Source organism: Sinocyclocheilus grahami, unplaced genomic scaffold (assembly GCF_001515645.1).
Source record: "Sinocyclocheilus grahami isolate Dianchi unplaced genomic scaffold, SAMN03320097.WGS_v1.1 scaffold533.1, whole genome shotgun sequence".
Taxonomy (NCBI): Eukaryota; Metazoa; Chordata; class Actinopteri; order Cypriniformes; family Cyprinidae; genus Sinocyclocheilus; species Sinocyclocheilus grahami.
Genome location: NW_015505712.1, coordinates 275114 through 292518, shown reverse-complemented (window position 1 = coordinate 292518; position 17405 = coordinate 275114). Strand labels below are relative to the sequence as shown.

The 17405-nt window shown below is 37.5% G+C and overlaps 1 protein-coding gene across 2 annotated transcripts in view; it reads left to right on the top strand.

Moving 5' to 3' along the window:
• Positions 1-2151: 2151 nt before the first annotated feature.
• LOC107555375 (netrin-1) overlaps positions 2152-17405 on the top strand; it is a 59702-nt gene continuing 44448 nt past the window's right edge. For both annotated transcript variants that reach the window (XM_016238138.1, XM_016238137.1), the window contains exon 1: positions 2152-3595. In XM_016238138.1, the coding sequence (XP_016093624.1) occupies positions 2575-3595 (1021 nt within the window). In that variant the 5' untranslated portion in view covers positions 2152-2574. The remainder of the gene's footprint in view (positions 3596-17405) is intronic.

Below are 17405 nucleotides of genomic sequence, written 5' to 3'. Positions count from 1 at the left end.
CCATCTAGTGGTTCAACCGCGTTGCAGAACAGCAAACGATCCGACATAGCAAGTAGGTGTATAGGTTGCAGTAGATTAGTGTTGTAGGAGTAATATTAAACAATGAGGGAAAGAGGGTAACATGTTCAAACTTACCGGTAAACTATCAAAACCAGTAACACGAGTTGAATATGCATTTTTGAGCTTGGACTTCCTCAAATGGAAGCCACAAATACAGAAAAGTCTGTATTCGTTTGTAAACAAAATAAATAATCTGCTCCTATATGTATCCTACATAAAATCACTTAAGAATGTTACACATGTTCAGTTCAGCACGTTAGTCCGCTCTTAAATAAATAATCTCTTTGAAAATATGACCTTGGTTTTATTTACATGTATTTACATTTACATAGATAATCTAATATTCAGAGTTCAGCTGAAACGCATTCTGACACTCATGCTATTTGCGCATGCGTCTTTCAGCACCTTGTTCAGTTGATCTCTCTCGAATCACCCATATAAACACACGCGATGCTTTACTTACTGTAAGTCGCTAACGTAGGCCAGACAACCAGTGAATTTGAATGGCCGTTTGATTAATTAATTTATCATTTGGTAGGCCTAGAGCTGAACATTGTTATTCCTAAAACGTTTGGAGGCCCAGTTGTAGCATTTAATGTGTCGTTGTTATAGGTGAGAAAAATAATAATAATAATAATAAAAAATAATAATAAAAATAATAATAATAAACCCTCTTTATCCTCACTCAGGGTGAGAATTACTGGAAGTGGCTCGGAGGAGCCTAACTAGTCATTATGAAAAGAGTAAACTGCATAGTCTACTTAGCAGTTCTATTTCAATCAAAGGCACGTCCTATTATAAATAACAAAGTAACCACGCAGAATACAATTTTGTCAGAGCATGAGTTATCTGGCGCCAAAAGTAGGCTATCGTTCTTTCTTTTCTTTTCTTTTTTTAGGTTACTCTAACAACGTAAGACCGTTCGTGCTTTCCACTGAAAAACTAGCCAGTCTAGATGAGTAGGCTATATCAGATACATATCGACTATTGTTATTATTGTTATTATTGTCATTGCTTTCTGAGAGAGTGTAGCCTATTTGCATATCTTTGACGAAATTCGTTTTATTTGTAAATAAAAAATATAGGCCTAAAAAACTTTTATATTTATAGAGCCTTTAATGATTTAAACAATAGACAGCCTACATTTGATAAATATATGATATAACATGCATGCTCTGTAAAACCAGTGTTTTTGTAGGAACTAATAACAATACTTTACTGAGCTACACTTTAAGACAAAATTGAACCCAGAAGTTGGCTAAATTTATTCAAACGTCCCTTTGTGGTGTCACCATTCTATTAATATGTAGTATTTATGATTATTAATAATATTTATTTATATTCATAAATACATTGGGCCTAAATATGCAAAAGACCTTGGGTCAAGGTATGGGTTAGTCTGTAGTAATTATAAAAAAAATAAAAACAATACAAGTTTATGGTAGGCTATGTTCACGTTTAGATTTAAATTAATGCATTGAGAGAGAGAAAACATTTCATAAATTCCACATCCGATCTAAAAAGTGTTAACTTTGGATGGCTATAGATAAAATAATGAGGTACCAACCGCAAATAACTCATTAATAAAAAAAAAGTGAATTTTCCAAAACACAATGACCAAATAGGCCTATAAAAAAATTATACATTGACATTGTCTTGCTGAAATCAGCATTATTTGCCTATTGTTGTACTCGATTTAGCCTATGTTGTTGCTAAAATAGCATTAGGCTATTTTTTTAAGTCTATTTTTTTAAGTCTCTCTACCCTTTATTTTATAAATGAATTGACTACGCGACAATTAGCCTGCAGAGCGAAGATAGCATACTGAATAGGCCTATGTTTGACTAATTTTCAAATTGCGCTTCTATTAGCCTATATTCTGTTCAATCCCCGTCTGCTGGTTTTATTGATAATCTACCAGTGGATGTCGTTGTTCTCTCGAGTGTCACTGCTGGAGATGAATGAGCTCAAAGCCCTGCGTAAAGACGCGTCCGGCTCTTTCTCCATAGAGCAGATACAGAGAGAGAGAGAGAGAGGCAACGTGAGTGTCTCCTATCTCACTAGAGCTCAAACTAACGGGATCTTCTTATATCCTCTACATGCGCAGAGATTCAAGAACCAGACAAGTGAAAGCGCGTGTCCAATACTCATTGGAAAAGAGAGCCAACACGAACTGAGATTGTTTTGTGACTTTTCTGCTTTTGCTGAACTGTTTGACGGAGGTACAGTGACCTGTGTGGAGATTTCTCCAATTGCGATTTTCTTTAATTACGAAAGCGTAAATATTGTGGGATCTTCCGTAGTGGTTTAGATCCGGGAGTTTGCCCATATGCTGGAGTCAGATTTAGATTCGCATTAGTTCGTTATTTGGCACCGGTTTGATCGCGGTGTCATATCGGCTGTGGATTGATCACGCTCAGACTGTCAACTGATTTTCCATCTGCAAACAGTGAAAGCATCTTCTCATTAGGACACGGCTGTGTTTCAGCACACAGGAGAGAATAAGGAAGGCGCATGATGATGTTGAGGGTCTCGGATGCTTTGGTCACTTTGGTGACTCTCTACTGTGTGGTCAAAGGGACTGTCGGCGGATACGGCATGAGCATGTTCGCCGCTCAGACCTCTCCACCGGATCCGTGCTACGACGAGAACGGTCAGCCCAGAAGATGCATCCCCGATTTCGTCAACGCGGCGTTCGGGAAGGAAGTGCGCGCGTCCAGCACCTGCGGCAAAACACCGAGTCGGTACTGTGTAGTGACTGAGAAAGGGGATGAAAGGCACAGAAACTGCCACACGTGCGACGCGTCGGACCCAAAGAAATATCACCCACCTGCTTACCTAACCGACCTGAACAATCCTCACAACCTCACCTGCTGGCAGTCGGACAATTACATCCAGTATCCTCAAAACGTCACTTTAACATTGTCCCTGGGCAAGAAATTCGAGGTGACCTACGTGAGTTTGCAGTTCTGCACACCGCGACCAGAGTCCATGGCTATCTTTAAATCGATGGACTACGGAAAGTCCTGGGTGCCTTTCCAGTACTACTCGACCCAGTGTAGAAAGATGTACAACAAGCCCAGCAAAGCCACGATCACTAAGCAAAACGAGCAAGAGGCCATCTGCACAGATTCTCACACCGACATGCACCCTCTCTCCGGCGGGTTGATCGCGTTCAGCACCCTGGACGGGCGACCCTCCGCGCACGACTTTGACAATTCACCCGTACTTCAGGACTGGGTGACCGCCACAGACATTAAGGTGACTTTCAGCCGACTGCACACTTTCGGAGACGAAAATGAGGATGACTCGGAGCTGGCCAGAGATTCCTATTTTTACGCCGTGTCAGACCTGCAGGTCGGAGGCAGATGTAAGTGTAATGGACACGCGTCACGGTGCGTCAAAGACAGGGATGGAAACCTGGTGTGCGAGTGCAAGCACAATACAGCCGGACCAGAGTGTGACAGATGCAAACCTTTTCACTATGACCGACCCTGGCAGCGCGCAACCGCCAGAGAAGCCAACGAATGTGTCGGTAGGTCCAACTTTTTTATTTCTGCATCATTTTTGGAAAGCGCGAAGCCCAAGGCGAGAACACATCACCAAAGACATATCGTTGATCTTTCGTCGCACGTACAATTTGTTTGAGATGAGTTAGAAACCAGCCATGACTGCCAAGTAAAAAGTGCGGGTGTTTTCTTTTTAAATGCTAGCGTTTCGCTTCTAGTGAAGGGAACTTTCAGGACCATTACAGTACAACAATATAAGTGACAGATTTATGGAGAATTCACTAAATGATTTGGGGAAATGAAAAAAAAAAAAGCTCTAATTTTTGAAAACTTGAAATAATGGTTTGAAGGTAAGCAGCAAGTAGATTAGTGCTGTCAAAGTTTAACAAATATGATTTATTACGATTTATAACTATACGCAACAGCCGATTTTTACCAATCTCGGCATCGAACAGTTTGAATAAATGTCTTAGGAACATAATTAATGAATACATAGCTTCACTTAAAGGTCTGTTTAGCAAACGGTTTATGCATTATTAAATACAAGTTTACGTCAAAAATAAAACATTAATATGGAAGTTTTAGAAACCTAGGCTCGGCTTACATGTTTACTGAACGATTCATTTTAACAAAATGCGCCATGATTTATTACGATTTATAACTATACGCAACAGCCGATTTTTACCAATCTCGGCATCGAACAGTTTGAATAAATGTCTTAGGAACATAATTAATGAATACATAGCTTCACTTTAAGGTCTGTTTAGCAAACGGTTTATGCATTATTAAATACAAGTTTACGTCAAAAATAAAACATTAATATGGAAGTTTAAGAAACCTAGGCTCGGCTTACATGTTTACTGAACGATTCATTTTAACAAAATGCGCTCAAATATATTTGAACAAAAAATGTGGATTCGTTTGTCCAATACAGCTTGTTAAGATGCCTGTTAATGTTTATTTTATAAGCAGTGCCATAAGCAAGATATTTATTTACTGTTTAAATGGTGATTTTTTAAATTACTATTCATAGTGATTATTATTAGTTTAGGGCAACAATATTAGGATATATTCCGCATCATCACGTATAAATGTAAAAAAAAAAAAAATCGGAAAAAGTGAACAGGTGTCTTTAGAGACTGAAGCGAGAAAGACAAACAGCTTATATATTTTGTCGTCTAAAGAGCAATGTGATAAAAGTCTGCAAACGAGCCGCCTTGTGTTTTGGCCCGTGCACTCAATTTTATCACTGTCATTAAAATACATTTTCAGACATATTCATTGCTTTCTTTCTTCTTCTTATTATTATTACTTTTCTTTATTACTTATACTTTATTTATTCTCGTTATACTACAAACAAAATACAAATAAAAACTAAAATGATCGAATTAAGTTAGGCCTATATCAGCTCTGTCTGATATAACTTAATTCGATCATTTTAGTTTTTATTTGTATTTTACATACTATTATCGTTGTTATTATTACAATTATTTATAATATTATTTATAAAATGAGTAATAATAAAAATAAGTTTTACATACACAGATATTTGAAACACAGTATCACTACATGACAAACTTAGCTGGAGGAACATGAATATTTAGTCTGTTGCTTATGCCTAAAGTAAAGACATAAAACCCATGACACTTAATTGAATGGATGAGGGACCTAATTCATAAATAAAATTAACTGTCATAATTTGCACTGAATTGTCTGGCTGCTCTTAAAATGGCCCAAATCATGCTGAAGCACTCTTAAAGCAGACTGTTTATCAGCAGTCGGATACATAAGATAACTCTCTGGGTTATTAAAAGTGCTTATGGGTGCAGCTGATGCATACAATTCCTGTTGATTAAAACAGTCCTTAAAATAAAATAACATTAACACTGACACTGACAATGCCCTTTGTGTAGTTCTGTGATATTAAACAGAATATCTGTAATAAAAAAGCATCTGAAAAAGTCTGCATCCTAAAACGTGAAAAAGAATTATGATATTTTAACGTGCTATGCATCTGTTTATTGAGTCAGTTCAGTTCGATAGCAGAAAGACTTAAGCAGTGACTGTGCACTGTCATTTGGACATGCAAATAATGTCTGGCTGTGCATAAACAAGTCTGAATCATAACTATAATGAAAATAACCTGATAGTCATCATCTGTCATCAATCACACATTTTGTAGCTAATTTTGCACCTGCTCAGTTAGTTTTCAATGCCTGTTTTAACTCATCTTAGAAAAGAAGAGCTTGTTCTTCTCCTCTTCTCTCTGACTAAGCCCAACATGTATCTGTTCGCTGGAAATGTAAACAAACCAGTTGAGCACTGTCGCACAGCAGAAATGAATTGCTCCCCTGTATCCTTGACACTTTATTTTTATCGGGGCCTGCATGTGTGAGTCTTGCGTGGGGCACAAAAGATCGCCACTCTGAGCATCCATCTTGCTGTCAGCGAGCCAACGCTTTTGCCGAACATTCCTCGGCTGTGTTTTTCCTGAGCGCAGTGCCATCAGATCCAGTGCCGAAATGTAAAGAAAGAGCAAGAGAATGAAAAGAGAGGAGTGAAGGGGTGGGCAGCGTTAAAGCAAACAGAGCTTAAACAAGAGAAGAAAGAGCCGTGTGACACCTCTGAGCCAGGGCAGAACCCAAGGGAAAACGGTTGTGTGTGTGTGAGGGCCAAATGCAATCAAACACCTACAGAACACTAAGGCAACCTCTCATTCATAACCCAAGCTTAAATATAGAAATGTATGATGTAAATGATCTGACAGAGGGTTTGGTCCTCTTTCAGCAGTAATGTATGTAGGAGAAATATTCCAGCACACTGGGGAGTATGTCAGTGCAACTGTCTTTGTTGGTCCTGATATGTGTTTATGTACTAGACCGAACTCTTACTGAAAGGAAATTTCACCAAAGCGCTTGAGTTGAACCGGGGGATGCTGTGCTATGAATTTCACTTACTAAATATAATAAGAATACATATAGGAGAGATGGATTTGGAACAGAGATAATAAGGGAGGTTTTAAAGTGAGTGAAACATAGTGTGAGAGAGAGTGTTTAATAGATAGCGATCAATAAGCGGGACTGAAAAGAGACCTAGGTTTCACTTGAACTGCACTTAACTGATTGGATCCTTGAGTGGAAAAGGACCCCTATAAACCCCTGAGTTCCCTGTTAATGTGGCCTTACAATATTGATCAGCTTATGCCATTGAGAGGCATACTTTTTTAATACATTGAGCCACAGTCTGAAGCCTGTCAAGAATACAAAGTGATGAGAGGAAGGCCATCCGAATGAAATGGGTACTCCATACTTGGGGGGGGAATCATTTAAATCATTGCATTACATAAAAATCCTTTTAAAGTCAAGTCACAGTTTTTTTGTAGCACTTTATACATTACAGATTGTTTCAAAGCAACTTCACAGTAATAAACAGGAAAATAACTGTGTTAATGTTGTAAATATTGTTCATCAGTTATGAAACAACTTCAATTTCAGCTGTTAAGCATATCTATAAAAGACACTAGGGTCATTATTCAGCTCAGTCAGTTCAGCTTGGCTTGTCCAGCATATACACTTTAATTGGACTACAATTTGCCTTTCCAATGTACACCTGGTGTGAAAAACAGACAGTGTGTATTTAGTCCTTCAATTATGCTATTACGCATTGTGTCATTTATACTTTTATAGAGTGTACAGTAGCTGTGATACGCAATAACCAGCTGTAGCTTGATTATAACTGTGCATGTAAATATACTTATAAAAGAGGATTTACTTACAAGTTTCGCTGGAGCAGACAAGATGAGGCAGTAAAATGTGAACGTTTTAGTAAAGAGAAGGAAATGTTTAAGAGCAATGTAATCTTGATGACAGAAGGATGTGTTGAATCTCAGACTGTGGTTTTAGATGAATCAGGGATGTTTCTCTGTCCTCTATTGTTGGAAGTAAAACAAATCGCTGTCAGAATCCAAATCGGTTCTCTTGTATTTCCCGCATGTACTTGTTTCTCTGTCACAAAGTTACATTTAACTCTCTAACATCCCTACAACTTGCCAAACCACAATATGACTCTGCCAGTTTGAACATATTGTCTCACATAGTTACTGCATGATCTCCTTGAACATTAAATGCACACTTGGAAATGTTTTAGAGCTCTCTTGGGCCTGAATCTGAAATTCTTGCCTGGCAGTGCAGGTCGATCGATATTCTGAAGACATGAATTAGGTGACCCCTATCGGGGTAATCTCCCAGGACAGGTTATTCACGTTTTAGAAGAAAATGAAGTACTGCCCATTTGCTCTTCTCAAATGTAAATATGGAAATGTTCCTTCAGAAACTGAAATTCTGCCATCATTTACTCACCCTCATGTGGTTTCTAACTATTTTTTCTGCAGAACAAAAAAGAAGATATTTGAAGAATGTTTCAGTTGTTTAGCCCATACAATAAAAGTCAGTGGAGTTTCAAGTTTTAAAATTGTCATAAAGTTAGTGTAAGATTAATCCATGCTCCAGTGGTTTAATACGATCAATTTCTATGCTGAACAGACTGAAACATAAAGGGTTAGTTCACCTAAAAGAAAAGGTTCTGAAATATTGACACTTCATTAAGTCACTGTAAAACATATTCATCTGTATTGAGTGGTTTAATCCAAGTCTTCTGAAAAGACATGGTCGATTTATATGATGAACAGATTTAACTGAACTTTTATTCACATACTGATCATCGCATATACATATGGTAAACGGAAGCCTAAACTTGTGTTTTGACAATGAACGAATTACGAGTTTGGAATGACATGAGGTAGAGTAAATGACAGGATTTTTATTTGTGGGTGAACTATCCATTTAAGTAGTGATCCATTCTCAAATCAGATCAAATACTTAATCAACTCATGTTTACTCATACCATCATATCATACTCATATAAATATGGCAACACATCAGTTATATCAAACATCAATTGGTGCTTGTGTCATGACTTTAAGTCAGGTGACAGGAAAGAACACATTGCCATTTGATTTGGACTCAGACATGGATTAAACCATTGGAGCTGTATGGTGCTTAAAGGTGTGGCACCCTATTGACTTTCATTGTATGGACAAAAACAGCTGAAAATTTCTTCAAATATTTTTAGCAGAGAAAATCATACAGGTTACATACTGTACAACAAATGTAAATAGAAGTTATTTACTATTCTTTCTCTGAAAAACCAAAATTAAAGTACTACATTTAATATTAAAAAGTGATTTTAGCATAAATCCTTTCATTCAGGAACACAGAAGGGTGATACATTTGTTTGTCAGATTTCGTAATCAGCCATCAGTAATCTCAGTGTTTGTGTGTTTGTCTATGTCAGTAATAGTAAAAGACACTAGTTAATATTTTAGCTGCCACGTGGCTTTTATAAATCAACGTCTCTAATCTTCAAAGCTGCCGCTGGATCAAATAGTCCCACCTATCAAGCAAAAGAGGGTGAGATGTGAGATTGTGAGAACCTTACGGAGCTTTTGCACTTTGCTCTGCTACCTCACTATTCTACCTCACTCCTGTTTAAAGGGGATGAATTACCATCGTAGTAGACGTGCAGCGGTTCATCCAGTGACCGCATTTCCCAGAACGCTTATCAGTGTTTACTGGTGTTCATCTTGTTTTGTAAACCACAGGCGAACAAGACCTTCTCATATGCATGGGATTCTTGTAGAGCAATTTTCAAAAGTGTCTTCAACATCATCTGCAGATGCATCAAACAAATACAGCAAACACCTAGCAGTTCTGAACCACCTGTTTGTGATTGTACAACATGAATGTTTTCCACTAGCAAGCTCATTAGCTCTTTCATGTTACTCCATACTGGCTGGCAGCTTTTTTTGACTTTTTTTTTTGACAGGAAGGGTGATCAAAAACAATGGTTTTGAGAGTTTGGAATCAGGCTGTGATGCACAAGCCCAGCCTCTTCAGGAGAACCAGAGATATAAGGGTGCATTGAGCTGGCTGTTGTAAACCTGTGGGGCAGGCTGTGTATTTTTGAGAAGGCCCAGACCTCCTGGCGAGATCAGTGCTGGCGGAAAGCCCACGCTGGGGCTCTGCTGCAGGGGGGTGAGTATATTTCCAGAGGAGAGCCTGGCTCTAGAGCTGAATACTCTGCAGCAAAGTCAACCTGATGCCTGCCAGGTTGCAACGCACTAGGCCCAAACCAGCCATCTGCATCTCGTTTAACTAGACGCCACCACACACACACACACGGGCTCGGAAACATGAGCGTTAGCACACATATCGCACTCACGCGGGATGCTATGTGTAAGAGTATGATAATGCTGCTTTGAATTCAAGGGAATCGTTCAGTATGCCTCTCCATCAGGATGCTCATAATTGATGGAGTGATACTGTGCCCAGTTTGTGAGAGAATACAATTAAAAATGATCTGACGTCATCAAAAGTCAAAGTCAACCTGATGCCTGCCAGGTTGCAACGCACTAGGCCCAAACCAGCCATCTGCATCTCGTTTAACTAGACGCCACCACACACACACACACACGGGCTCGGAAACATGAGCGTTAGCACACATATCGCACTCACGCGGGATGCTATGTGTAAGAGTATGATAATGCTGCTTTGAATTCAAGTGAATCGTTCAGTATGCCTCTCCATCAGGATGCTCATAATTGATGGAGTGATACTGTGCCCAGTTTGTGAGAGAATACAATTAAAAATGATCTGACGTCATTTTTTATGATTCCATTTTTAAATTGCTCGTAATTGTCAAGCTTTGAAAGAACCGAACACCAACGCTGATTGTAAATAGGAGTCAAAACAATTTATTCCTCAGTCTGACAATGTTTAACGTTGTCCAAAGTTCTGTCTTCCCATCTTACCACATGTGGTCGGAGCGCTTGAGCATTGTTTTGAACTACAATGATGTGCTTGTTATGCAAGGACACATCGACAGCTTCAGGCCGATGTATGAAAAGTGTATATCGACAGGATAGAATTATTTTAGGCAGAACGATGGCACATGAACAGAGAATATCAAGCCATGCTCCTTTCAAGAGCTGAATCCTGCTGGGACTGGCATTTAAAGCATTTTTTCATGACTCAATTCCAACTCCGAGGAGCAATATGCCTGATGTGTTAGTGCTCCTAATGTTGTTATTTTATGAACCAGTTGATTGTTTAATTATGAACACCTGATAATACTCACAGACTGTGTATGAGATCATCTAATGGGCAGTGAACCGACACACTGAGGAAGGCTTTCAGCTGAAACGTCTGCTAGTATACTGAATAAACATCTTAAAAGGACATTAAAATGAGAAGATCTGAGAGGAAATATATTATTGTAATCATAACATGAAATCTGAGGAAGAAAATCTCTGCTTAGACAAAAAAATGAATATCATCACAAGATTTGGGATGCTTCAGATTCGGTTTATTACATGCAATAAATGTAGTGATGTGTTCAGCCATACAACATTTTCTCATTTGTAATAATCTCAGACTGGTAATGTCTGAGGCCTGCTGGATGTGAAAGTATTTTTCACTTTCAGCTTTAATATCCAATATTATCTTTGTTGAATAAACTTACACGTGGAATCTGTGATAGAATGAATAATCAAAGAATGTTTTTGGAGGGATAGCATGGAGACAGTTGGGATGGTTTGGATTTCTGAGTTACAAAGATTGTGAAATTATACATAAGCCTTACGGTTTGCCAGAAAAGTCAGTTATGACTTAAAATTGATGCCCAAATATGTCAGTATTTTGCTACATTTTTTGGAGTATAAAATCAAGGTCATTCAGAGATTCAGAGTCATGCAAAATGAACCAAACAACTGCAACAACAACTTTTTCTTTTGTTTGTTGTGTGTGGAACAATATTGGCACTGCTTCATCCCACAAGGGGCTGAAAAGGGACAACATTTTCAAAAAACAAAACAAAAAAAAAAAGTTACCACTGCACAGGACACTCTGACATACAAGGCAAAACAGCATGGTTAAGACTTTATATTGGCCATATCAGCTTCCCTCAGGCAAAACATTCATTTTTGAGGCTTTTGGTTGATATTACTGGTCTGATACATAATGGAACACAGATTAACTTACACGTGGAATCTGTGATAGAATGAATAATCAAAGAATGTTTTTGGAGGGATAGCATGGAGACAGTTGGGATGGTTTGGATTTCTGAGTTACAAAGATTGTGAAATTATACATAAGCCTTACGGTTTGCCAGAAACGTCAGTTATGACTTAAAATTGATGCCCAAATATGTCAGTATTTTGCTACATTTTTTGGAGTATAAAATCAAGGTCATTCAGAGATTCAGAGTCATGCAAAATGAACCAAACAACTGCAACAACAACTTTTTCTTTTGTTTGTTGTGTGTGGAACAATATTGGCACTGCTTCATCCCACAAGGGGCTGAAAAGGGACAACATTTTCAAAAAACAAAACAAAAAAAAAAAGTTACCACTGCACAGGACACTCTGACATACAAGGCAAAACAGCATGGTTAAGACTTTATATTGGCCATATCAGCTTCCCTCAGGCAAAACATTCATTTTTGAGGCTTTTGGTTGATATTACTGGTCTGATACATAATGGAACACAGATTCCCTTTACAAGCCCAAGAAAAGAAAACCTTGAGCTTGTTTCTGAAAGGAGAATTTGAAAGTTTCAAGATGGAGACGTGTTCTTTTGAGCGTTTTGGTGGAAGCTGGGTTGCTTCTGCTCCAAACTGCTTCTCCTACACACTCTACAATGACTTATTCATGACTTATTATAACTACATTTGAAAAATTCAGGCAGGTTCATGTTCTCACTTCACAGATTCAAAGCTGTTTCTTAGGAACATGCGGAATGTCATCCCTCATTGTCTGCATTGTTAGTGTGATACAGAAATAAAGCAGTCTCCCCATCACTGACGGGAACCAGCTGAGGATAAATTGGCTGACTTTCACAACACAAACTTTGTGTCTCCTACCTAGAAGTCTGATTCACACACAGAGTAAATCATACTAACTCAGATTTGAGATTTGTTTAATAATAAAAAAGGAGAATATACCTACATGAGCATCAAACATACATGTGGGAACAGATGTGCTAACCGACAGGTTATGCCCTGACATACAGTAACCACTTTTTACAGTATTCATTCAATAACATAATTGCAACCATAGCATGTTTTTGTCTTAGGTGTGTCTTATTCATTTCTAGCTGTTCCTTGGCTGTGAATTTTAATGCTATAAGGATAGCTCTCTCATATATCATGCAATTGTGTAATTTATTGGCTGTTTCTGCATGAGCCTTGAGGGGAAGACACAGTCGACTTCACTCTTGATGGCATTAACACTTCTCTTAAATCACAGCGCTGCAGTGCTGTTCAGACTCACCCTTGTTGATACCTGTTTCCTCAGTCAGCGCCAGCCGGCATTGTTTATAGTAGGCACTGAAGAGGATTGTCTGCTCACCTATTGATGTCTGGCCCTCGAGGCAAAGAAACAGCTAAATGAATTAATTGAGCCTTTTATTCTATAGGGAAAGCTTGTGTCAGCCTCTTTCAGTTGCGGTTTGGCAAAACGGGAATAAATGAGGAATGTTATGAAGATTCAGTGAGACAGATGATTGTGAGCAATTGAGCAATTTTTTTTTTGGCACAAAGTATCAGTGAGTTTTACTTTTTACAGATGGAGATTTAAAATGTATGGTTCAATCGTTATTGTGAATTATTTTATTACAGATTTACTGGCAGTTGTTTTAAAAGTGATTCTATTTTACGTATTTTGTTTGTACTATGTCATTTACAGTGTATTTTATATATATGTACTTCACACTCTGTCACTATACACTCTTAAAAATAAAGGTGCTTCAAAAGGTTCTTCAAGCGATGCCATAGAAGAACCATTTTTGGTTCCACAAAGAACCATTCAGTCAAAGGTTCTTTAAAGAACCATCTCTTTCTTACCTTTTTATAATCTGAAGAACCTTCTTTCGCCACAACAAACCTTTAGTGAAACAGAAAGGTTCTTCAGATGTTAAAGGTTCTTTATGGAACCATTTAGATAAAAATGTTCTTCTTTGGCATCGTGAAGCACCTTTATTTTTAAGAGTGTAGACCTGTCACACTGAAGAACAAAGCCAATGACAGTTCCTAACAGGTAACATGCACACACAAGAAAGAGAGTTTCTCAGCTCTATCATCACAGTCTGCCAGAATAAACATCAGCCGGATATTTTCCATTTAGTCTGCCAGGAGAATGTACTGCTGAGATTACAGTCAGGGATGCGACAGCTGAATAGAGTCAGAGTGAAGAGCTTGTGACAAACATCTGTACCTCTATGTCTAAAACCAAATTCTTGTGGTCCTGAAAAGAGTATGTGCTTTACTGAAGAAGCCCTGTTCATCTTCTCATGTTCTGTTTGAGGTCTGAGAGACCACAAAGGACATTTTAATAATCTGAAAATATGCACCATTCAAAACTATGGGCTCTGTAAGATTTTTTAAAATGTTTTTGAAAGCAGTCTATTATTTGACCAAAAAGAGTAAGGTAGTAAAGTATATTGTGAAATATTAAATGACAATTTAAAATGATTGTTTCCTATTTAAAATATAATTTATTCCTGTGATGGCAAAGCGAAATTTTCAGCAGCCATTACTCCAGTCTTTTTGTCACATGATTATTGTTTAATAATTTGGTGCTCAAGTAGCATATTTATTTATGAAAAACAGTTGTGCAGCATACTTTTTGTGTAAAACGTGATGATGTTTTTACTGTCATGATTGATCAATTCATGTGTTTTTTGCTGAATAAAAGTATAAATTTCTTTCCAAAATAAAAAGTATTGTATACTATAATGTGTTTTTGTTTAGGTAAAATTGCTCAATAAACTTTATTAAAATTATTACAAGTCAGATTTCTTAAAAGTCAGTGCTTTCTTTGTGACAACAAAGGAGAAAAAGAGTGGAAAGGCTGCAAAAATACCAGTTTACTAGGTTTTAATTACATCAGATGAATTTAGGAATAAGAATTTGATGAGAAAATACGATTATTTTGGTATCTACTACAAGTATATTTTTGTCTTTTAAAAGTTCTTATTGTCCTTTTTAAAAATAAAAAAAAAACACAAGCAATTGCATAGATAACAACGTCTGGAAGGAGGTATTCCCTGCTCTCTCCTTATGAGGTGAAACACAGGTCTGCTGCCGGCCTAGATTCATGGCCCTCGTGCTGGCGGCTGTTTTGAAGCCAGTTAAAGTGTCAGTACACTGTTAACACAGATCATAAACAGAGCTGTAAACAGTGCAGAAACGCTGACACATTCCATGTGCGCTGCTCGGCGCGACCGTTCCTCTCCACATCTATTCTCCTCCATGACTTAAACTCTGTTGCCCGGGTATAGGTTCAGAATTGATGACCTCAGCTTAGGGTGGTTCCTGTGTGGAGGGCAAGTGTTTGGGCTGGATTCTCAGCCAAGCCAAGCAGTGAAGGAAAAAAGGGAAATGAGCAGAGAAAGATAGAGATTGTTCAAATGTGTTCTAGCATAAAGTAAAAAAATATGTCTATGCTGGTATGTAATGCAACAATGATACAATTGCACCTCTTGTTTTGTTAATATGTGTGTAAATATATGAAGAGTTTATTTGCAAAAACAGATAATAAAAATGAAAAAAATCACGTTTTTATTGTTATCATGTTTTTATTGTGTTTTATTGTGTTAGTTAGCTGTATTTTTTGTTAATTTTTTAACATAATCAAAACAACCCAACTGCAGTTTGATTAAGATTAATTGGACTGCACAACGAAAAAAAACATGATTTTTGGAAACTGTTAAAAATGGAGTAATCTGTTTTTGCAAATAAACTCTTCATTCATATATATATATATATATAGCTAGCTACAGGGAGAAGGATACATCTTCCCCAAAGATGAGCTGTCTGCAGGTCTCCAGAGGAAGTTCATAGTCTTTTTCCAGCACTAAAACAGAAACAAGTGTGAACCAAAAGCATACGTTTAGCGAGTCATGTATTATGACATGGTGACCCACTTCAAGAAAATGTACAAGTCATTTTTATTTACACTTTTTTTTTTCTACATGCACACAAGTACAAACGCGATTCCAAAAAAGTTGGGACACTGTACAAATTGTGAATAAAAACAGAATGCAACTAAGTATTAATAAGCAGCAAATTAAGAGTTTATTGAGGCAAATGTCGTAGTTAATGGTTTGTTAATAGCGAGTATTGGACTTTAAAACAAAGCATGACCAAAATAAACAATTGGAAGGGAGTACCTGTACACAAATCTGAAAATTTTAACATGCAAAAAATGCATTGCATTAATTTTAAAACCAAACACAATGTAATGTTTTTCTTGGGGGATGTATGATAGATGTTAAGTAAGGCTTGATGGTTCCGGTATGTCTGTCGACAGGACCACCAGTGGTGAGCATGAGCGCATCGTCCCCGAGGCAACAGTTGCCGCAGCAACTGGCTCTCTGTGATTAATGGCTGTCTGAAATTACGTGTGTTTAGCCATACGCTTTGTCCCGGACCTCCTAGCCGGACCCCCTCGCACACCCCAGCAGAGCTTCTGCCCTACCTCAGAGGAAAGTTATGAAGTATGCTCTGAAGGATGTAGTAAAGCAATTCAATATTTAGGTATTCAATAAGTTTTTAACAGTGTCAGTGATTTATTTGGGAATGTTAATTTACACAGTTTAATAAAGATATAACTAGACTGCCAAAAAAAAACTGCACCAGGTCATCTGAATTAACCAGACTTGACCCCACTTAATCCAGGATTCCCAAAGTCTGTGAAAAAAGGCCAAGTTGTGGTCAGAAAGTGCATCTGCCCCCTGACCTCCTTGAATGCCAGGCTGTGAGAAAGTAGGGGAAATCCAGGGATGTGGTAATGAGTTTGCCATGTACAGTACATGCACAAACATGGTGGTCCTGGTGTGTTGCGGATGTGGAGCTGGAGCTTCGCTATTAAAGATGTGAATGATCCTAGAATAGGATATTTTCCTGGAAAATTTAGCTAGATGCTAAATTTCAAATCAACAAGCGCAAAGACTCGACCTACTCAAAATAATGTGCACAACTTCCAAAAATAGCATTAAATGGTGAGATAGAATGCAATTAAAGCAAATGCTCAATTTCACTCAACATATATAAAAAGGTCCATACTAATATGCATTTGGAAAGATCCTCTTAGAAAGTAAATGCAGGTATGGTCGTCTTTCTGTTTCCTTTCTCCAGAGTTTGATTTTCATAATCAATAATAGATTCGTTTTGTTAAGCACACTTACTTAAATGCATTCATTGATCAAGTTCTATTCTCATTAAACTTTAATTCCAGAAAAAGGTTTTCATGCCCTATAGAGTGTATTATTGTAATTGGAAGTTTTGAAATATTTCTAATTATATTTTGAATAACACTAAAACATTAATTCAGCTATTCTGTTCTACTTGCTCTGCATATTATGCTATATTTTAGTAATTTAGTCAGCCATCTGTATATTGATTTATGCAAATTTTGTCAAGGATTGTAAACAGTTCTTTTCACTCCTTGCTCCAAAAATGTGTGCTTGACAAATTGCAACTGGCTGTTATCTCATACGACTCAAAATTACTTTCTTCTGGGTATGCACTGTAAAACAAATTTTTTATAGTGGATATAAATAATACGCTGTGTATAAAAACTTTCACAAATACAACTAAATTCTGACTCATATGAAAATATTTTTGTGCCTCCCTCGTTGATTTATTTTAATACAAAATCTGAGTTATTATTATGTGATTTTTACCTTTTAATTTAAGCTTCAGTTCCAAAGTAACTTCCCT